The sequence below is a fragment of the Agelaius phoeniceus genome, chromosome Z (genome assembly GCF_051311805.1).
Source record: "Agelaius phoeniceus isolate bAgePho1 chromosome Z, bAgePho1.hap1, whole genome shotgun sequence".
Classification (NCBI taxonomy): domain Eukaryota; kingdom Metazoa; phylum Chordata; class Aves; order Passeriformes; family Icteridae; genus Agelaius; species Agelaius phoeniceus.
The window spans coordinates 92958559-92982247 of NC_135303.1; the positions used below are offsets into that span (position 1 = coordinate 92958559).

The 23689-nt window shown below is 41.6% G+C and overlaps 1 protein-coding gene across 11 annotated transcripts in view; it reads right to left on the reverse strand.

Moving 5' to 3' along the window:
- The window catches only part of DYM (dymeclin), a 209547-nt gene that overhangs the window by 155778 nt on the left and 30080 nt on the right, over positions 1-23689 (reverse strand). For 5 of the 11 annotated variants that reach the window (XM_054652440.2, XM_054652437.2, XM_077171381.1 and 2 more), the window contains 3 exons: positions 23528-23632; positions 12046-12171; positions 9537-9679 (listed from right to left, as the gene is read on the reverse strand). In XM_054652440.2, coding sequence (XP_054508415.2) covers positions 9537-9679; positions 12046-12171; positions 23528-23632 — 374 coding nt within the window. The remainder of the gene's footprint in view (positions 1-9536; positions 9680-12045; positions 12172-23527; positions 23633-23689) is intronic. The other 6 variants (XM_054652442.2, XM_054652441.2, XM_077171383.1 and 3 more) reach the window with 2 other exon arrangements.

The following is a 23689-nucleotide window of genomic DNA, read 5'->3' on the forward strand; positions in this document are numbered from 1 at the left end:
ATACTGCAAGTATGTGCTCTTAAGAACATTCTCAATAAGGCTCAAGAAAACATACTCTGGGCCACATCGAGGTGGTGTGTGCTAAAACCTCCAGTGAGGTTGTAGCACCTCAAAATCACAAAATAATTTGTAGCCAAGACTTCCACAGTATTTCCTCTTAGCACAGAATGGTTTGGGTTGGAAAAGACCTTAAAGCTCCTCTTGTTTCAGTCCTTTGCCATGGGAAGGGACCAAGCTGCTCCACTAGGCCAAGCTGCTCCAAGCCCTGTCCAGCCTGGCCTTGAACACTTCCAGGGATGGGATTTCTTTATCCTTCAAAATATTTTTGTCTCACATTCTTCAAATTCAATGTATTCTTTGCATACCAACCACAATAAAAAAATGCAAATAACCAATTTAAAACAAGGTTGCTTAGGAAAATAAAAGCCAAGTTTCATGATCTTTTGAGTTTTATGATTTTATGAGTCAAGGAGCAAAGCTTCTGCAAGACTGCAACTTGGAAGTGCAAATATACACAGAAATGCACACAGATATTTTCACTACAGATTAAAGAAAGTCAAGTATCCATCTGATTCTGGGTTTTGGTGCTCTTCAAAGTTTTGCTTCCACAACACATTTTGTTTTCCCTAATTTCCCTCAGAGATCCAGCAAAACCTACCAGTCATCTCCTAAAAGCACAGTACTCCTTCACACCATGCACATTCAAAAGCCAGAACAACAATTTCTACTTGCATTAATGACTTGTTTATGAAAGTCGTTAATTACCCATCTCCTTCTGGACAGGGGCTTAGCACTGGCAAGACAGGTACCACTTTCTGCAGGGAATATTCTTGTCTCCTAAGTACTATTACTAAATCAGAGTTCACCTGCAGGCTCCTTAAGTAAGCATCATATATATTTAATTTATATATCTTTATATTTAAGCATTGTAGTTGAGTAGACTGACATCACAGATTAAAGCTTCTCCCCTGAAAAAAATATTGAAAGGCAAATAAAACTGTTTCAGAACTTGAACTAATTTGATCATGACACAGAATTTCCACATCTAAAATGTGCCTCTCCTTTCACGAGTCCATTCTATGCTGAACATATTTCATAAACTTCTCTTTCACCTTTTACATGTCAAAAAGTCAACCAGACTTCAGGAGTTATTTAGTGAATGGGTTAAAATACAGATTCTCCTTGCAGATGCACTAAAAAAAAAATCTATCATCATTTATTTCAGGGAAAGAGCAGAAGGTAAAGGTGAGAGGGAACAGGGAACTAAACAGAAAAAGCACAGACACCCTTTCCTCTACCCTTGTTTTACCTATAATGTATCAATAATAAAATAAATATAAAATCTTTTAAAAAATGCAAAATAACATGACACCTTCACAGTAGTCTACTGGAGAAAACAGAATCTCCAGAAAATAGAGCTAGCTAATCAATATTTCCAGACAGGCAGTGCACAGCATTGCCTTTTCGAGCCTTTAGTCTTTACACACACAACCAATCAAAAAAACCACAAAATTTAACTATTAAAAGGAGTTTCACACGCGAGGCAGTGTAACTCCCCTGCTCTGCTGAACATGGACAATGGTTAAAATTAGTGATCTGATGCCTGAATACTCCCACTCCAAAATATGGCACAGACATCTGGCAGGACAATGAAAGGGAAACAGTTAATGTGTTATTCAGTAACATGTAATTTATTAACAAAAGCAGCTTCGGATGGATTTAATCCATGAGCAGACCTGAAAAACAGTTTTTAAGAAAGAACAATTGAAAGCCAAGGAATTTGTTGTGCTTTATCAATGCTCTTCATCCTGACTTACAATGCAGCTCAGTTTCTCCTATCCATCCAATCTGTCCAGGGCACCTGTCAATTATCAGACATCAAATTTAGACCTTTCATAAGGCATGATGCAAGGCATCACTGCATGTGGAAACAAACAGATCATCCTTTTTCCTTACCTATTCAACCATTTTCATGAGAAATCATGCAGGTAAACAACAAAGCCTGAGCACTTTAGTGCAGGTATTGTCAAAATTATGAAGAATAAATCCCTTATGGAGCTGTAAGTTGTAGGTGTTATTTTAACATCCAATATTAGTGCAAAAAAACTTAATTTTTTGAGTCCTTAATGCTACAAAATCTGCATCTGCCATCCAGAAGGAGGACCATCAAAAAGTTCAAGATCAAAAAACCCTGGAATGGTTTGTGTTGAAAGGGAAAAGCTCAAAGCTCATCCAGTCCCACTTCCTGCCATGGCCAGGGACACCTTCCACTGTCCCAGGCTGCTCCAAGCCCCATCCAGCCTGGCCCTGGGACACTGCCAGGGATCCAGGGGCAGCCACAGCTGCTCTGGGCACCCTGGGCCAGGGCCTGCCCACCCTCCCAGCCAGCAATTCCTCATTCCCAAGAGCCCAAAATCTGTGCCTGCCCTCTGGCACTGGGAGCCATTGCCTGGCTGCTGTCCCTGCAGGCCTTGTCCCCAGGCCCTGGGCAGCTCTGCTGGAGTCCCTGGAGGCCCTGGCAGGGGCTCTGAGGTGTCCCTGGAGCCTTCTCTTGTGCAGCTCAACAGCCCCAGCTGTGCCAGGCTGGCTCCAGAGCAGAGGGGCTCCAGCCCTGGCAGCAGCTCCGTGGCCTCCTCTGCACTGGCTGCAGCAGCTCCAGCTCCTTGTGCTGCTGGAGCCAGGGCTGGGGCAGCTCTGCAGGTGGGCTCTCACCTGAGCCCAGTATCTGTTAACACTGTACAAGAAGTGCAGCAGCCCACAGGAAGAAGGTACTGAACCTTTAACCCACAGATTTTGGACTATTTCTTAGACAGCATGGATGGTCAAGCATCTTTATAATTTGAAATGTGCTCAAAAATGAACCTGAAAAATACTTTTTAAAGCCTTTTCACATTTATTGCTAGAATAAAGATTAGGTAGGAAATGAACATTCTTGTTGACACTCAATTATAAGGTAAAGAGCTATGGATTTCTTACCATCCACCAGAAAAAATTTATAGGACTTTAAGAAAAAGTCAAACATAACTGCTTTTGCTTCTCAAGTTCATTTTTTTTACATAGCTGATTATTGACATTCTTTAATTATAAATATTGTCTATCTCAATTTCTATTTCCATAATTCTCTAGAGCAAAGAAGAATTTTGAAAGCAAGAAATACCTCCTTCTCAGCCATATAAAATTCCTTTTTTCTAGCCCTAATCCTTGCAAAATATGAACTTTTAAAACTTTGTTACAATACATCAGCTTGCTTCTTGGTTTCCTTTAACAAGCAATTTCCCCTAAAGAATTAAAGAAAAATCATTTTTGAGCCAATAGGTTTTCTCTTCTCTTTTATAATGGGTTATTTGAAGCTGCTCAGGTTTTGGAATATCAGGATAAATGTCAGGGAGATAAATCACCAACACACCTCGTGAAACTTGCTGCTGCACTCCCAGTAAACAAGCTGAAGCATATGGTTACAATTAGGGTTTGTATGACCACAGAAATCAGAAGCTCTAGTCATGAACCACAGCCTCGCTGCGCTGTGCACTGACGGTCCCTGCTCCAGACAGCTGACAGGCTACAGAGAGCTGCAGCACAGCTCCCCGCACAACACAAGCCTGGGCAGTGCCAGGAAGACATCACAGAAAAGAGGCTTTACAGACTTTAAAAACACATAAGCCTCCACAATGTTAAGTATGAAAAATGTTGTCACTGTCACGAGGGTGGAGTGGTGGCAGTCAAGGGTCCCCAGGAGCCTGTCCAAAAATAAAAGAAAAATGTACAGTTTCACAGAATCTCAGAATGGGTGAAGGTGGAAGGGACCACAGCTCCCTCCTGCAGCAGGGTCATCCCAAAGTAATGGCACAGGATTGTGTCCAGATGGTCTGGAATATTGCCCAGCAAGGGAGACCACACTTCTGGTCTGTTTCAGCGCTCAGTCACTGCACAGGGAAGTTCTTCCTCATGTCCAGGTGGATCTTCCTGGGCATCAGTTCCCCTGGTGCCATTGCTGGGTCCCACAAAGAGAGTCTGATCCCTGCTCTGACACGTCCCTGCAGATACTGCTAAGTCCCTTCAGAGTCAATCACAGATTTCTCAGAACTATCAAGCCCAGGAAATGACAGTATAAATCGCTATTCTGGGAAAGCATGCTTTGCTGTCACTACCATCAGTGTATGTGCAAAGAGCAGAGCTCACAGAGCAAAGCCCATGCTACCTGTACAGCTAGTTCTGACCAATAGTGATTTACTATCAAAATAATGTTGGTGAAGCTAACAGGACGGATCAAGAATTTCATGGACTCTCAGGATGGCTTGAGTTGAACTGGGAACTTAAAAATCATCTCATTCCAAACCCCTGCCATAGACAGGGACACCTCCCACTGTCCCAGGCTGCTCCAAGCCCCATCCAGCCTGGCCCTGGGCACTGCCAGGGATCCAGGGGCAGCCACAGCTGCTCTGGGCACCCTGGGCCAGGGCCTGCCCACCCTCCCAGCCAGCAATTCCTCATTCCCAAGAGCCCAAAATCTGTGCCTGCCCTCTGGCACTGGGAGCCATTGCCTGGCTGCTGTCCCTGCAGGCCTTGTCCCCAGTCCCTGGGCAGCTCTGCTGGAGCCCCTGGAGGCCCTGGCAGGGGCTCTGAGGTGTCCCTGGAGCCTTCTCTTGTGCAGCTCAACACCCCAACTGCAGAGGGTCTCCAGCCCTTAGAGAATCATTATTTCTTAATTATACTACAATTGTTCTGATTTCAGATCCTTGTCATTCAAAGTCCCAAGAGCTTGGTGGAGCTGGGGCCAAATGCCACCAGAAGAGCTATTGCTGTATAATCATTCTATACTCTCACACCATCCAAATACACAAAGATAAATTACATTTCAAGATACAGAACATACATGGCACAGTGTACATCAAAGGAAGTGCCTAAGAGCTTGATAGTGAGCACATATCTGGTCTCCTGAGATACCTATCAGACACAATGTATTTCTGTACCAATGCGATCAAGGCAGAAGGTGAGTTTTTGTCATAAAAACTTGAAAACTCTCAAAGACAACACTGAGGTACTGGTCAGGCAGCAGCAACCCAATTTCAAACCAGCTTCTGTGGTCCTTGTAGCTCCCAAGCACAGATTTTGGGCAGGATGAAGCTGCTCTGGCACCAGTTTGCTGTGCAGCTCTTGCCAACTGTCCCTGCCACACAACCAGAGCACTCAACTATTTATTCTCAAGGTACCTGTGCTTGAACTGCAGTCACAGACTTTGCTCTGTGTCAGGCACCAAGTGAAAGATTAAAGATCTGGAAACTTCTTCCTATTCAGATAGGGGAAAATATCATAGTTACAGCATCAAGAGGATGACACTTACAGACTGTAAGCAAGAAGGAACACGAACAGACAGAACTGGAAAAGAAATCTCGAATGTACATTTCCATTGTGGTGGGCATGAACAGGCAATTAAGCATTGACTAAGCACCAGAGATAGACACCAGATCTGTGACACATCACAAAAAGGATCTGGAAGGTAGAAGCAAGCAGAGTGAAGCATTTGCTAGCAGAAGTAAAGGTTGGTAAAATCATAAGAATAAGAAATAACAGACACATTGTTAGTATCTTTTTGTCTCTCTACTTTGATATATTTTAATGTAGATATTTCCAATCAGGCTACACAAAATTGAAGAGGAAAAAGATAGTAACATAAAACACTAAATATTAATAAACAGTTTTCTTGTAAAGTTAAAATCTACCATTCAAATGCTTCTATTAACCAGAAAGTAGCACCAAAAAAAACAACCCCAATAGAATAAGCTATAGTGTATATAAATCACAGATGTACAACAGAGGTCTGATACCTTCAGGTATCCTAATGCTGAGTAAAGCATATACTTGCCTAATATAACGTCATTAATGGCCAGGAATATTTCTCTAGTTCCAACCAAAAAGTGTACAGACACGAGAAAACAAGCCATGACTGACCACTACACACTGAATTCTGCAATTTCTATTAATGCTACAACAGTGCATTTGTGTGGCAGATTAGTTATGATGATGACTTGGGTGATTAATGAAGCTGAATCCGGTTAGTGACTCTGCGTGAGTTCCTTACAGATACAGCATTGTACCCCTCACATCTATAAACACCCTAACAGCACAAACCAAGTCAATTAGATCCCACTGTTGCAGTAACTCCTAACTTCTGCCAGATGCATTAGTGTCTGGAGTTGTTTTTAATAGCAAAGTATAAACTGGATCAACTATTTAAAAGGAAACCATCTAAATTGACTTATTTTTCAACAGTCTTGAGTAGCACTATCATTTCCCTGCCTTAGCACATCATCTGCTTGGCAGTTCCTCACTCTAACAAGGATTCTATTTTGCAAGCAATAAAATGACTAATTTAAAAAAATATTGCTTGTCCACAAAAAGTTGTCTCAACTTAGTTGACTGTAGACTATGAATTGGCAAATGTTAATAAATCTCAACAAAAAAGAAGAGGGAACTTAGAGCCAACAAAAAAAACTTGGGTTTGAGGGTAAGTTGGTTCAATGCGCTTTGTGAACCAAGAATAATTAATTTCTGGTTTCCAATAAATAAGTTTCTAATATCTAAATTCTACTGCCATGCATATTAATGTCATTTATGCTTCACAACACTGCCCCAGATCTAGCAGCACTTTACAATTACTGGGCACACCTACTGAAAGACCACAAAGACAAAGCAAAGTTGACTCAGTAGAGAAAAATCTCCTTTATGAAGTCACAAAAATAAATACCATTATTTTTCCCCTCCTTCCAAAACCACCATTGTTTCTTTAATTATTGGAGCATAACAGAATTGGCAGGACAATTCAATCCAGGTATTTTATATCCAGGATAGAAAAAGGTCCTTGCACAGAGGTAACCTGGATCCAGTCAGAGGCCAAACCCAGAAGTAATTGGTGTGAGGATGTTGGTTGTATGGTTTCAGAGTTAAGGAAGCTCATGAGAGGAAGAAAAACAGGCTACAAAGGATGAGAAGCAGGAGAAGGTTAACTGTGGGAAAGGGTAAAATTCTGCTCATATCATGTATAATTATCACTCCTGCTGAATCACAAGGAAGGAAAAGGAGGGTGGATCTAAAATACGGTGCTTGTAAGAGTTTGTTGATCTCCTGCTGCAGTGCAAGTGACTACAAAATAGGAGTAACATTATACAGGATAATTTAGATGACTGTGGTATCAAGTAAAATAATTAACAAGTACAATAATTATTTTAAGCCTCAAAATGTCATATTAAAAATACCTTTTTTTTAAACCACACTCCTATCTCCTTTCATCCTAAGTAGATTGTATTTAGACTATTTCAGTAAACTTACTTTAAGCATTATGTGGTATTTAAAAGGCACTGAGCAACACAGACGTGAGTTTTCAATTCTTCCATTCTTCCAATTTCTATCATGTAAAGCTTACAAAACACAAAAAAGTAATACAGTACAGAAATCACATCAAAGTTTTCCACAGCTGTTCATTGCTCAAAATTCCCTTTTGTTCCCTAACAGACTGTCACCTCATGTTGCTGCATCTTCATTTGTGCTGTGCTCTACCCATGTACCTGAGGCTACATGAACCAAAGTATTGATTTGATAAGAGTTAATTCAGAGATAAGACAGGCAAATATGCCATTTACTCTACAACCCTACTGTGCCTACATTTCACCTATAGTCCAACATCATATATAGGCAAATAATTTTTAAAAAATCTCAAGCAACTGTCTGGGCATGGATCGAAAAAACATTTCTGTTTTTTAACAGGATGTGGTACTCCTTTTTTCCCTTTTCCCAGGCAGGAAATTCAAAAGCTCTTTAAAAATGTTCCTCTTCTTAAAGCTTTAAATGAAGACACTTAATTTGCCGGGCTAAGAGATGGCACTTCAGGTACTCATGAAAGAAGCAAGAAAACAAGCGTAGGCGTACGCCAAGGTAGTTGCTAAGGGAATGGTTCAAGAGGAGTGAAGGAGGTGGGAGTGTAGGAAAAGACAAGAACAGATGTAGGCTGAAATCTTAAGAGTTTGCATTAAGAAATGGAAACTTAATATACAACGGGTAAAAAGTCACAGGGGATATCATGTAAGAAGTGTTACAGAGGGAGGCTCGAGGGGTGGCAATATGGATGGATTTACAAATCAGTCAAGTAACCAGAACAGGGGAAGAAGTGTTTTGCCTGTGGCAGCACTGACACAGAAAGACACTAGAGAGATCAGTACTAATAATAACATAAATAACAGAAATTACTCAGGTAATACTATGTACCAAAATATGCAGCAAAAACTGAAAAACTACAATCCAGATACTGAAAACTGCTTCAGAAAAACATGTTAAGAGCAATTTCTCCTTGCAATTGAAACGAAGGAAAAGAATATACCTGATGGGACTCTCGAATAAAGCACTGCAAGGAACAATTTAATTAATCTGGCGTGCGTGTAAGTGAATCGCAAAGCAAGCCACTGCTTTGTGCAGGGTTTAGGTTAGGGACACAAGCCAGGCGCGGCCCCGGAGGGTTAGCCCGGAGCTCGGACGGAGCTGAGCGCAGCAGCCGTGCGCTTTTACTGCCGCCCTGAGGAGGCTCCCGGGCACTGCCTCCGAATGCAAGTTCTGGCAGACCCTTTGCGGCCTGAACTTTAATATTCCCTCAGGAGGCTGCCAGTGAATTGATTTCACAAAAGAGCTAAATAAATAGTATCGGTTTTAACAGCAACTGACTTGCAAAGTGTTCTCTAGTTTATCGGGGAGAAAGAAAATAATATCTACCTTTGCTGTTAGCACTGTATTATGTTTTATTCTCATTCAGTGGAAAAGAAAAAACCTCTAGGACAGATTTTTATGAACCAGTAAAACACATCTGGTGTGGGGAAGGGAGCAGCCACCAACCAAAACAAAGTGTACAGTATAACAAAAATGAGAAACCTTCTTCTGAACAACAAATGGCATCAAGTCTTTGCTATTCTTCGGGCAGTATTTCTCTACAGCAAACAGTCTGGGAAAGGTCAGAATCTAGTCATACTTATCAGGAAAAAACATTAGTCAACTTACTGGGAAAGGCACAATATGTTACAAAAATTCCTATCTAGGTTGCTCCCTCACATCAAAGAACCCTCCTAGGAGGGACCCCTTGGGACCACCTAACCCAACCTTTTGCTCAAGCAGAGCCACAGAGCAGGTCACCAGATGCACAGAGTAATTGTAAAGAATAAAATGTGCACATAAAACTATTTCTTGCAACACTTTAAGTAACTTGAAGTATGTGATTCATCAAATAGGGCACTACTTGGTTGGTTGAGGCTTTTTTTAATGTGTCAGTAAAAAAACCAGGGGCTAGGTGATACTTTTACCATCTGCTGTCCTGCAGGTATAATTGCCTCAGATTCTAACACATCTCAAGATGGGCCATGCAGGCCTGTGGACAGCTTTTCTACACTGGTATCACTTGCTGAAAAAGAAATGGGCTACAGGTGTGTCTGCAAGAGAGGGCACACAGAAGGCAATACTTCATATGGTCTGAAGTACAATTTATAGAAAATCAGACTTACTTGCCACCCCAGATGCAATTCCATAGAGCAGTCCTCCTCCATCTGTTTGCTGCTGAAAGACGTGGGTCCCTGGAGGAGGGCTTCTCTCTTGTCTAATGAAATTATACAGCAAAGTTTTCACAAGTCTGCTGGTGTATGGGAGACTGGAAAGGAAAAAAAATAAATTTGGTTGACTCACAACTCACAAAAATTGGCACAACAAAGTCCAGGTAGGGTGCAAATGCTAGTGTTTGGCATTAAAGATGGTCAGTAACTCTCCCAGTGCTGACCAGACTGGAAAGGAAAAGAACACAAAGGTCTTCCCCATGCAAAGCTGCCTGGACTTCAGCAAAGGTCTGAAGGAGCATTTTCCACAGCAGGATCATGAAAACTGTCTTTTGGTTTTTGTTTTTTAAATACTACTTATAAATAAACCATTTCGTTTGTAGAATCATTGTATTCACTTACCTCAAGACACAAATGGAAAAGCAATGGAAAGGAATGCTGTATTTTTTCAGTTTTCACTCCATGCTTGTAAGACAGAACAGGGTACCAACAGCATCTCTCCACACCCACCATGTTTTTGCCTGTGTGTGCAGCTCAGAACCAGTCTTAAACACCCTTTCATACCTCAAGGATTCTCAAGGATTCTATAACTCTAGGAATTTGCAAAGACCAATGAAACAACCAACCTCACACCAATGGATCTGAAAAATGCCAGTAGAATTTGTTGGGTTTAACAAGAAGGTTACGGTATTTCCAAAATGGAGTAGCATTTCCACAAAAGCAAGCAGCTGGCTCCAATTCCCATCTGATTCAGAGCTGAAAAGAAGGAGCTCTGTGAGGATGGACCCTCCGACCACCTGTAGAATCTGAGAAGGTGAGGAGCTAATGTGCATGTCCCAAACACCAACAGCTGCATGGTGTGGAGCCAACCAAGGGTTTTTAGGAATAACAAACAAGGACTTGGTAGAAACACACCTGAGGAAGACCAAGATGTGGCTGGAGAAGGGGCCATGTGGGAGCAGGGCGGTGTTTTAGGGACAAACCTCCTGGTGGCTCCTGCAGGAAAGCACAGCCTGGCCTGGCACAGGGACAGGGACAGGGCCAGAAGGGCTGAGCACTGCAGGGGGGAACTCTGAGCCCATCCAAGACCCCAAAGCCTCCAACCCATTTCCAGAAAGGCCTGAAAGAACCACTGTGAATGAGAACTGACTTGCACAAAAGGTGGGAAACTTCTCCCCAGAGAGTGGAAGATTTAAATGTGCCCCACAAAGCCCAGGGCCCCAGGACGTCCCATCAGCTGGATCCACACTGGAGTCAGGACTGGTGATCTCTCTCTTTTTTTCTTCCTCTCTCTGTCCCCTTCTTTGATCCAATTTCTCTCTCTCTCTCTCTGTCCCTCTCCTTCTCCCTTTACAGCACCCCCCCACCTTTATCCAAACCCCACTGTGCTTACATGGGATATCAGGGACAAACACTGTTTTCCATGCCAAGTGTGTAATTTACTAATAAAACTTGGCAGATCCTCTGACTTTTGTCATTCCTTTTGATCATGATCATCTACAAACCCTGGGGGTTTCCCTCTCCTTAGGGGTGGGATGTCACACCAGTACCACTCTACCTGTTCACATTGCTCTTGATTCCCAGCCACCAAATTCCTACATCTCTCTCCAGAGGTCAGGCTCCTCCTACTCCCAAATCAGACCTCTTAGACCACATACTAAATCTTCCCCCAAACACTCCCCATTTTCCCCCAAACCCTTGATTCCTTCCATCCAGAGACTGAAGTACCAGGAGACCCCACACATCCTGAGGCTCTGGCTCTATCCTGCTGATGTTTCTGCCCAGTGCTCCAAGCTGAGCCTCACTCATTCCCCTGCATGTCACAGTAGTATCTGTCTCTTGCACCTAGTAGAAATTTCAGGAAAGCAGAGAATAAATACATTTATGAGAAATCTGCCCACAGGGAACTTGAAATTGAAAGAGAATGAATGGGAGCCTGACTAAAATGCATGTAAGACGTTGTGAAAGCACTTGAACACAACCACCAACTTGCCAGAACAAGTGGTATTACTCACACAACCAAGTCTATCTCTAGCTAAGTGTTCCCTTCAGCTCAGCCCAGCATGTGTCCTCATCTTTCCAAGGACTGTGCTTATCTGGATGGCAAGAAAGCCCTAGCATTTCTGAGGGACCTGAGTTCTCTGGGCTGCAGTGCTACAAGACTCATTGCTGAATCAAAAAACTGTCCTGAAAACTAAATATGTTTTAAGTTAATGAAACTACCCTCAAAATATAAAAACTATTTCCAAATTAGTTTTACTTAAGTCTGGGCTGTGAGATTTCCACCCAAATCCCTCCAAGAGCCTTTACAGATGTTTGCTTTTGTGATCTCTTTTATTTTGAGCAGAACAAATTTTCTATCAAGATAACATTTTGCTGCCTTCTGTTTTCAGGTACAAACAACCTAAGAAGCCACCAGCAGTATTTTCTTTGCCCTTAGGCAGCACCCCAGAGCAGGACCTACCATCGACCATGCATCAGGTATCTGTGAATGATGCTCTCTCGCACAATCTCTTTGTGGAATAATTGGCAGGAGAGGAACACAATGAGAGTAGTCACGGCTTCCAAAGAAATGCTGTATGTAATATCTCTGCAGAATAAAGGGAAAATTACAGAGATTAATCTACTGGGTTGTTTACAGGCTGATTTCCAAGAATACTTGGTAGCTTCACCTGAAGTTATACACTGTGTAGCACAGAGAGATTCAACTGGGAACATGTAAACAACAAATTCAAGAAACTCAGAATCATTTCATACCAAAAATGGATGTTTTTCTTAAAAATAAGCAATTTTTTCAGGCACCAAAGGACAAAACAATGTAAAAAGAGGCATTGCTCATGGCATTCAAGTTGCGATTGATAGACTGACTATATTTCTTCCTCAAAATACTAAGTGTCTGTCAGAATTGTGTCCTTTGTACTATTAAACAAAATTGTCACAAAGCCATCATCCCTAAGTGAGGGAGTGAATGTCCAGCTAGCCCAACACAGCTCCATCTGCCAAGCAAACTGGATCCCTATGAGAAGAATGTAATATACAAATGCCAGCTCAAGTGTACAAAATGCTCAGGGTATCAGGATACCAGATACATTGCTCAGTTTTAAAAGGTATATTTGAGGTAACAGGGACGTAGAAAGTTTCAAGGCATTACAAGGTATTCAAGATAATCACAAAGAATGAGCTGCAATGTTTAAATACAGATACCAGCCAGTTCAGCACAGTTCATTTAGCTCAGGCTGATTAGGAAAGGCTGTGCAGCAGAACAGACGACAGGCACGCTATTAAAAGTATCTTGTGCTTTCTGTTCTCACCTCTGCCTATAATGACTTTGTTACAAATCTGGTTTTTAAAAGGGAGAGAAAAACGGCATTTGCCTCCTAAATCAGTAACAATTTGCAGACTGCAAGAAAGCTTTTAAAACACAATGAATTAACTTGGACATAAACCAGTATCATTCTTACTTTCAATCAAAGACCATTTTTACATCCTCCAAAATGAGGTACTGCATTTGGTGCAACAGCACCACACTGCAGCTCATTAGAAATATTGTTATCAAGTTTTGTATTGTTACCACAAGTCCTTCTAATGCTTCTCCCACTGTCACTATTTAATTTCCACAGTATGCTTCACAATCCAGTATTGCTAAGTTACAATGGTTTCCCTGCAACAGTTATCAAGGTTTTCTGACCTGGGACCTACTGGAAATTCAAAATCTGTTTAATATTGTCAAATGCAAATATTCAATAGTATCTCTATTTAAGATTTTTAAAAATCAAAACATCAAAGAACAAATGAGCATCTATGTTGTTTAATCAGTGGTGCTAAATTTTGCTTTGTTACAATGTCACCTTCCAAAAATTTTATTCTCAACAGTTAGAACAGGTATAAGCATAAAACTAAGTGCACTTTCAAACAAAACAATGACTTGAAAACTACAGTGCAATCTCCCAAAACAAAACAAATTAACCCCAGAAAGGACTAGGTTTTCACTACTCTCAGGATCAGAGCTGGTGTCGTCCTCACTAAAATATACAGCATTTTATTTAGAAGAAATCAGTCTAGTTTTTAACACAACCAAATAGCTTAATATTCTCAAGTGTGCTGCCAGATACGCTGCAAACAACACGCATTACTGTCAAGTGTGAAAACAAGAATTTCACGCATCACAATGTACAGACAGCTTAAGTTAAGCTCTTCTGCAGCAACTCCAGGCCAGAGTTTCTCCAGAGTGCAGTTATTTACTCAAAGCCAACTGCAAACTGGAATCACAATTTCCTGGATCACAATCCACAGAACTGCACCACCTCTCATACAAAAATGTTTTTAAAAATGAAGGTTGTGCACATTCACTGTTTTTTATTTTCTCTCACTTCATTTGAGTATTTGAACCCCAAACAATTGAAGTTATGGGTTGGGAAAGGACACACTGCCTAAGTAACATTTTCCTGAAAATCATGATGTCCTTTTGAATTACTTTTACTCTCTGCAAGTTACCTGACTTTTTGCCCACTCCTGAGGAAGTTCGCCAGTGTAAATGCTGATAATTAGATCAGGCCAGAGGTTACACTCTGATCTGGTTCCATTGCAAATTCATCCGAGCCAGAAGCAAGGCTGCACTAGGAACAGTGCCCGCTCCCTCTCCAAACCAGAGGAGCTGTGCAATCCGCCACCCACACGCATCCCAAGCAAAGCAAAGAAGACTTAAATACATACATAACATCAAATTATCAAAGGCTCAGCCACCAGCAAAAAAAAAAAAAAAAATTGAGAAATGTTTTTCTATCAAAATAAAAGCAACAGTTTGGGAAAATACTTTTTTGATATTATAAGAAAAACATTCAGAAACTTATCATTATGACATCGGCTGAGAATACAAGAACAATGTCTCCTACCCCAAGGTGATGAATGAAAAGGGTAACAACTTCATGACACACTACAGCACGCACTGGGTCACTATTCAGAGAGGAAACAAATTTTGGGGTCTAGTATACTTTTTCTCCATTTCAATCATTCATTAATTTATTTTCATTATAACCCACACAAGTGGAATAGCAAATTTGAGGAAACATTACAAAATAATTTTCTGTTTTGACAAGAATCAGCATAAAAAAATAAACTAAGAGATTACTGTACTGTATTAAGGAAAAAAAATCTGCTTTCAATATCCTTATATAACTCAGACAGAAAAAAAACAGAAAGGTAAATTCTAGCAGTCCCACTTAGAGAGTTATTCTCATTTTCTCTAAGTTCAAAACCCAGACAGGGCACATTTAACTGGAGAAACACTCCACTCAAACCTGTAGAATCTGTTCAAATTAAATCTGCTCTGACATAAACACAAACAGGGTCCTGATATCTGGGGTAACCCCTCAGGTCCAGTTACCCTTAATTTATCAGCACAATGATAAAGCTTCAGAGCAAAATTATTTTCTCCACCAAGGGTCAAATGTATGGTTTTCTGAAACTCAGGCATTTCTAAAGGATCACAAGAACTACCAGGAACCTCTTTCAACTTCAAAGAACACATTGTTTATTTATATTGAGAGACTATATAATAGGGGGTCTTGGTTTTGATTTTTTTTTTTTATTTTATTCAAAGCTATCAGTCATATAGAATGACTTTACATGGAATTTATGCTGATCTTCAACTTCCCCTGAAAACTGTTTGCTTGCAGATAAGGAGGAAACTAGAAATAATGAACTCATGTATCAATTACATGTCAAAATTATTTAGCTACTTCTTTCAGAAAGCTAGAATAACTGCATGTTGTTTTGAGCTTCTGTGGCATTTTTTTCCTTCTCAAGTGTCTTGCAAAACAAATAAAAAATCTACAGATAGAGCTCATGCTCTATGTAAATGGACATCATAAAGCAATGTACCAAAACATGCAGAGGTCGTTTTTTTCTCTTCTTTTGGATTTTCTATTCTGGGGATACATTAGTTATTCTCAATTTTTTCATCTTATACTCTCTCTCCCCTTTCCAAAGGGAGATACATTCCCATATCAGGTAGATAAATCAGCATATACTGCACGTCTGTCTCTCAAAAGACATCTCGAGAAATACACATCTTTCACATGGAAAGAATCTGAGACAGACTGAAGTCCAGAACTCCTGGCAATCGTTTCTCTCCTGCATTTGGGTTCTCCCCTTATCCCAGGCAGCTGTCCTCCTGGTATACCCCATGCCTGGTAGATCCTCCTGGTCCCAGATCTCGTATGCAGTGACATCCTTGGACTGGATGGAGCAGGCCCAGGTTCTCCCATGTGACACCCAAGCTAAAACTGATTTCTGGCAACAAACCTTATACATAAACATGTACTCTCTGAAGAAAATACAGATCATGTCATATCTATCCGAGATTGTGTTAAATAATGAATTCTTCATAGAATGAGGAGCTCCAAAAAGCAAGATTCCCCAATACTAGCATAACAAATGTGTGTATTTAACACATGTTTGGTGTCTACATTTCAATGAAAAACTGATACATCAATGGATTCCTTCCAAAAGCAAATTATGCCAGATCATTTCAATTAATTTTTTTTAATTAAATGACTACAGAGTTGTATGATTTATAATCATAAATAAATCAGTAATCATTAGATAACAACTTATTAAATCAAAAGACAAAAATTAGAATAACAGAATGGTTTGGGTTGGGAGGCACCTTGAAGCTCATCCAGTCCCATTCTCTGCCACGGGCAGGGACACCTTCCACTACCCCATGGTGCTCCAAGCCCAGTCCAACCTGGCCTTGGACACTTCCAGGGATGGAAAGTCCACAACCTCTAGGAAATAAATTCTACTGAGTCAGACCACATTCCATTTTAATCTGTGTTGTCAGGTGGGTAACAGAGATCCTGGGCTCCTCTGGGACCTCTACAGCTGCTTTAAAGCAGCACTGAATTTAGACATACAGTAGTACTGCTTTAGAAGAAATTGATGCACTACCTAAATCTTCCAAGACATGGATTGGAGAGAGTATCACTTCTCTTCTGGTCTTCCACCAAGAACATACATTTTAGTTTATTTATTTTATTTATTGACTTTGGTGGACTTATAAATTAGAATCATCAAATCCTAGGCTGGTTTGTTTCAGAAAGGACTTTAAAGCTCCTCCAGTTCCACCCCCTGACACAGACAGCAACACTTTCTGCTAGACCAGGTCGCTCCAAGCCCTGTCCAACCTTAGCCCAAATACTGTTCCCAAATGATGCAATCACCCCACACAGAACAAGAACTATGGTCCTGTTAAAACCACAACTCCCCAGTATCCTGGCATCTGCTTTATCCATTCAAAACCATGTGGATGACCTCCTATCAGCATCACCTACCAAGAACTTCAACAATCTACCTATGTGTCACCATCCTGCTGCTGCTGGCTTCTCTCCAAGACCAAGCACTGCTCACAAGTGCTTTCTGTGCTCCCAATCATTCAGCTTTGTTCCCTGCCTGTGAGAGAGAGGTCTGTGACAGAGGAACCAAGGTGAAGCACAGAGGCACCATAGAGGAAAATCTAGCTCCGAACTCCAATTAACACTCTGAAGGCACATGCTGTTGTAAACACTTTAATTACTCAGTGAAATGCAGCTATTTCTATATCAGCACACAGAGGCTGGGAGCTCATAAATTATTTCACACCTACAGAGCAAACAGCCTGAACAGTCAGAAACCAAACTCCAAATTTCAACTCCCACCCCTAGACCGAGCCCCCTCCCTGTTCAAATATTTTCCTGAACTTTCACCCAGCCAGAGCTGTCTACTCCGAGTATTAAAAGGTTAAAAGGTAACCCATTTTCTAATTTAGGAGAGTTGCCAAAAGGGCTGATTCATACAAAAAGTCTCAAATCATACAGGAACCAGGTTTCATTTCCCTGCTTCCTGAGGGCCCACCAGAAAGGTGAAAGAGGAGTCACCACAGAGAATAGGATCAGTTTTTAAAACTGAAAAGCAAGTACAATATCTGGCTATCAGTCTCAGGATACAAGTACAACAACTCAAAGAGAACATAATCTTTCCTCTTGGAAACACTCCTAATTTTACACTCACTGATGGCACATATGCACTGTGGCAGCTGATAATGTTCTACAGTCATTACAGCTGACTCCAAACATTTGGGAGATGTCCCAAAGGGGCACTCAGCAAACACAGACTAGAAGCAGAAAGAATCTCTGACATTTCGTACTGCATCTCCCCCACACTGGGCATTCTCAACTGGGAGAAGAATAGGGTGAGAGAACAAAAAATTTCGGAATGGTTTGGATTGGAAGGACCTTCAAAATCATCTCATTCCACCCCCTGCCATGGGCAGGGACACCTTCCACTGTCCCAGGCTGCTCCAAGCCCCATCCAGCCTGGCCCTGGGACACTGCCAGGGATCCAGGGGCAGCCACAGCTGCTCTGGGCACCCTGGGCCAGGGCCTGCCCACCCTCCCAGCCAGCAATTCCTAATTGCCAAGAGCCCAAAATCTGTGCCTGCCCTCTGGCACTGGGAGCCATTGCCTGGCTGCTGTCCCTGCAGGCCTTGTCCCCAGTCCCTGTGCAGCTCTGCTGGAGCCCCTGGAGGCCCTGGCAGGGGCTCTGAGGTGTCCCTGGAGCCTTCTCTTGTGCAGCTGAGCAGCCCCAGCTGTGCCAGGCTGGCTCCAGAGCAGAGGGGCTCCAGCCCTGGCAGCATCAACAATATGGAAATACTCTGAAATAGTACCTAAAGGATTAACATGACTCAAGAGCCTTTTTTCACAGACCTGTTCCTAAACCATCTGGGACTATGTGACTGTGTGCATTGTCACCTCACTGATATTTACTTCTTCCCTCTACAGATTAAAAATCCTAGAAGAAATTCTGGACTTCTAGATGTTGCACAGAAGCTGTATTATTCTCCATTTATTTTTCATATCACCATGTCTTGTTACCAATATCCACTAAAACTACTTAAAAGACATTACATTTCAAACAACAGAACACAAGAGAGCAGCCCAAATTCCTATAGAAATGGACAGCTGCAGAGACTCCCAGGTGTAGCTTCCATCTTCTTCTTCCAGGGAAGAGGAGATGACCCAGGTGATCAAACAACTACATTAGACCATCAGAGAGTTCTACACAGAGCCAGACCACAGGAATCACATCAGTGATGCAGCCTAAGTAAAAGAGAACCTGCTCCACAGTCCCTCTCTGTTTTTGCTGTTGAGACTCAAATACCTGCTAACAGAGGTTTTCCAAAGACCCATCGTCTTTTGTGAAAAGAGGGCAGAAAACCATATATGAAAGCAGATTATTAGGAATATGATACACAGCATAATGTATGAAAAACTGTACAGACCTCTGATACTGTGCTTTGAGGTGAGGAATTTTGTTACAAATTAAAGCACACCTAGTGAACAGATAGAACAGGTCACAGAAAAATACTGATCTAAGTCTAAAATAAAAACTAAACTAGAACAGAGTAAGAATATGTGATACAGATAAAGGTTCTCCTACCACCTCAAGGTGCAGCAGCAAATAAAACTCCCTTTATATGAATCAGCTCTCTCCGAAACAGAGCACAATAGTCTTAAACTTAGAGGCTCTTCAAAGTGAAGCAACACAAATCTCTCTCAGTTCGGATATTTTTGCTACCTTCAACCTCAGTTTCAACAGATGGAAGTTTGCCTTTGATGATTAGACAAAGTTGCCAAAAATGCAAAATCACATGTTTTCCAAATAATGGAGCTACTACAATCTTGATAAAAATTCCTTGAATAGACTCTTTCTATAAAGAACTATTCTGACCTATTCTTTTGAAAGTAACAAAAATAATTAAAATATGGCACTCATGAGCTAGAACAGAAAACATTTCTTAATCTCTTTGCTACTCACAGCTGGCAAAAAAGAAAGCCTAAACACTTCTAATCATCTGTACATGGCACTTTTCCTACACTGCAGTTACTTTGTAGAGTTTTATAATCAATTATATTGCCTTTCCTCCTCCTACATACGACTTTTAGGCTCCCATAAAATGCAGCGAGCATCCCTAAATGAGTCAAAACTTTGTCAACATTTAAATTTTGTCAACATCGTCAACATTTCCAAACAACTAAGACTGCACCCTAAAACAACTATAACTAGAGAAAATAAGGGAATGTAATAGAAATATCAGCTAACTTGTACTGGCACCACAGGGTGCTACTTAGGAGTGATGTAACTAGATCAGAGTATTTCATTTTTCCTCCACATGCATTTATAGTTTTTAATGAAGTGAAAATGCACTGATAACAACCAGATGTTCAGTTATGGATACCAGCTCTTAACAAGCTGCTGAAAGAAGCCTTTATAATTTAAAGCTTTGGGAGTTCCATCCTGCAACAAAATGTTAGCAATAGTTTCTACATAGCAATCATACAATTAAATACTAACATTGTATCTTTTTGCCGACTATGCAGTTCGAATCATTAGTGTACACTCTTGAGTGCTAACATTAGCAAAACCAAAGAAAAAGCAGAGTATCCATAGCACACCCAAGGGAACCATAAATCAAACATCAACATATGGTAACACAAGGGTTATAAGGGACTGCACAAGTCTAATTGATGAAAACTGTATTTCCTATAAAATTAAACCTGAAACCTTTATCCCTGGCATTTTGTACAATGCAGCACAGCCTGTTTTTCAGAAAGGTAATTCAAGATATTTTTAATAACTCTCAGACACAGCACCACAATGTTGCAGAGTCCCAGAGTCCCTATTGCAACCTATTTCTGCCTTAAAGCACATTTGCTTTTTCCAATACAAACTAACTTTGAGAAAGATTTTCTTAAATTCCGTGTAAAAAACTGAGACACTTCCAGAAATGCTCTGCCCCCCAGAAAGGCTCTGCAGCCTTTCCTAACAACAAAAAAAAAGTTATGCTTCATAATAAGGGACAGAGATCTGACATTTAGCTTCTTCCACATCCCACACCTTACTTACTAATTTTGAGAAATACAGTCCACCTGCAATTTCCAAGTATACCGTAGGTTGTTTTGTACACATAAACGAGCTTATTCTGCCAAGGCTGATAACCAGAGCAAGCTCAGAGGTGAGTGACATCTGCCCACACCCAAGAAAAGACTGAAGCCTTCATGAATTCAGTGTCCCTGCCAAGCCCAGACTTCTTACATTTAGAATCCCAGAATGGTTTGGGTTGGAAGGGACATTAAAGCCCACCCAGTCCGCCCCCTGCCATGGGCAGGGACACCTTCCACTGTCCCAGGCTGCTCCAAGCCCCATCCAGCCTGGCCTGGGACACTGCCAGGGATCCAGGGGCAGCCACAGCTGCTCTGGGCACCCTGGGCCAGGGCCTACCCACCCTCCCAGCCAGCAATTCCTAATTGCCAAGAGCCCAAAATCTGTGCCTGCCCTCTGGCACTGGGAGCCATTGCCTGGCTGCTGTCCCTGCAGGCCTTGTCCCCAGTCCCTGGGCAGCTCTGCTGGAGCCCCTGGAGGCCCTGGCAGGGGCTCTGAGGTGTCCCTGGAGCCTTCTCTTGTGCAGCTGAGCAGCCCCAGCTGTGCCAGGCTGGCTCCAGAGCAGAGGGGCTCCAGCCCTGGCAGCAGCTCCGTGGCCTCCTCTGCACTGGCTGCAGCAGCTCCAGCTCCTTGTGCTGCTGGAGCCAGGGCTGGGGCAGCTCTGCAGGTGGGCTCTCACCTGAGCCCCGGGGCACAGGGGCAGGATCCCCCCTGCCCTGCTGCCCATGCTGGGGGATCAGCCCAGGGCACAGAAGGTTTCTGGGTCCTTGTGCACATGGCTGGGGCATGTCCAGCCTCTCACAACTTCTGGGGTATAACCAGGATATACCAAAATCCTTCTCATTAGGGCTGCTCTCCAACCAGTCTGGAACAACTATGTACCTGCCTGCAAAATACCACACACAGGTATCCCAAGCACCTGAAGTGACATTCAGAACAAGCTCAAAAGGAAGGAGTGCAAAACAGCTGCACAGGTACCTGTGTTCCTGCATTCTGAACATGGAAATGGCCCTCCACGCTTTAAAAATAATGTTACAGTTTCAGTGAAGGAGAAAAATACAAGCTTTAACTGGGGTGCAGGCAAGCAATATATTCAGACAGCACCTGCCAGCTGTATCCACCCTTTCACCAAACTGCATCGGCAGAACCCAAGGGACACACTAATTGTCAAAATCCTCTGTTAAGGCTATTGAATGCTCTTAACAAAATCTTTGCTGTTCTGAAAGATACTTTGAAGACTAGCTCAGCATGGAGATTTTAATGGTCTGTCACCAAAAAAAATTAATCTTTGATAGTATCTTTACAGACAGACATTCTGTTACAGTGCCATTGCAAGCTGCCAAAACTGTCTGTTCTCTCACAGGTGATCCTGAGTTCTGACACAGAGATCATTACAAGTTTGAATATTTCATCTATTCCACTCAATCTATTCCTTCCCCAAATTCACATACTAGGCTTGCAGCTCTCTTGATTCATTCTAGCTAAAGACAAAAATGGACTAGTCCCTTGAAACAAAACAGGAAAGAATCTCTAGTGATAACTCATCAGGGAGAGAGAGGGAAGCAAGAAGTACACTCATATGAAAGCAATCCTGATCACTCTCTTGAACAAAGTTAATAATAAAGTAATACATCATAACACCTTACATAGTTGGACTGTGTATTGGAGAATACAAGATCTCCAGAATGTCCTTTCCCCTACCTATTTCCCTTTCCATGTATGGGAACAAAATTCTTAGTTAAGGCATTATCACACTGTTAAACATACTCTAGTGATAAACAAGACAGTAATACATATGTAAGTGTTAGCATTTAATAGCAATCAGCAACATGTTGTTTCAGAAGTTTAGCTAAAAAAACTTATTTCACAAAAAAAAAAATAACCACAAATCAAAAATCTTCCACTTTATCTCTTATGAAATGTAAGTTTTTGATATAGCTGAATATTAAATTATGGACAGGCTTTATAATCTTCCTTTTAAACAAGACATTTTAGCATTAGATTTTATTGTAATCTAAGTGCTTCCAGCAGCTGCTTCCACTTGCAGCAACCAGATTCACACAGAAACAGAGCTGCTGAGAGCTTCAGTTGTGGAAGTGGGTGAGGAACTATCATGCTGGCTTATTTTCTCCTGCTGGAAAGGCATTATGAAGGATACTGGACTACACACGGGTACTTCCAAGAAAGAAAAATAAAACCCTGCAGGATTTATGAACTTGCCCGTATATCACAGTCCTCTCAGCCCTTTGTGCTTCCTCTAATCTGCTCCAAACAAAGCGTGTATGCGTTCCAGGAAGTCCTGACAAGCTCTGTGGAATGACACTTTGAATCACACCACTAATTCATTACACTCTACCTACACAAATCCCTCGCGTTAACACTGACAGAGCTGCATTTAATGACAGCAGTGTCTCAAAAAACATTGCATCTTTGTCAGTTTTCCAACCAAAAGAACAATCCCAGCCATGAGATAGCAGAGCTCTATACTACACTGTAACAGACAATCTGAAACTCCTCCAAAGCTGCCATGCTTCAGCTGGGCCGTTACATTTTAGACACAGACTACAATGAAATTTAACACTAAAGACACTGCTCACTCCACCTTTAGTAAAGTTTATCATGGGGAAAATAGTCAAAACTCATCAGAACACTTCCACAAAAGTGAAAGAACACTTTTTTTTTCCAAAGAACAAAGCATGCTCTCCTACATAAAACACTGAAGTATGTTTTATGACACATTTCCCAACAAGATGTGGAATCAACATTTCTCAAATACAACAGATGCATGAAAAAAATGCCATGTAAACAAATCTGGAGATCTACAGAAACATTTCACTTATTAATTTCTCTTGTCCCTTCTTCAGACATCAATTCACTGAAATTTTATAAATCAGTATTAAATAGCACAGTATGATTTATTTTCAATTTAAACCCCCACAGAACTGCAGAAGAACTTTAGTTTTCACCTTACTGCATACCCCAGAGCTGAAGTGACACCTCCACTGTACCTTCCCCTGTACCATGAGCACAACCATTTCCACCAGTTACTGTCTGTGTGCTGACAGGGGTACCTGAAACAAACGGAATAACTTCTGTTGATGGTTTGAACTGGGTGCGAGACGTTCATT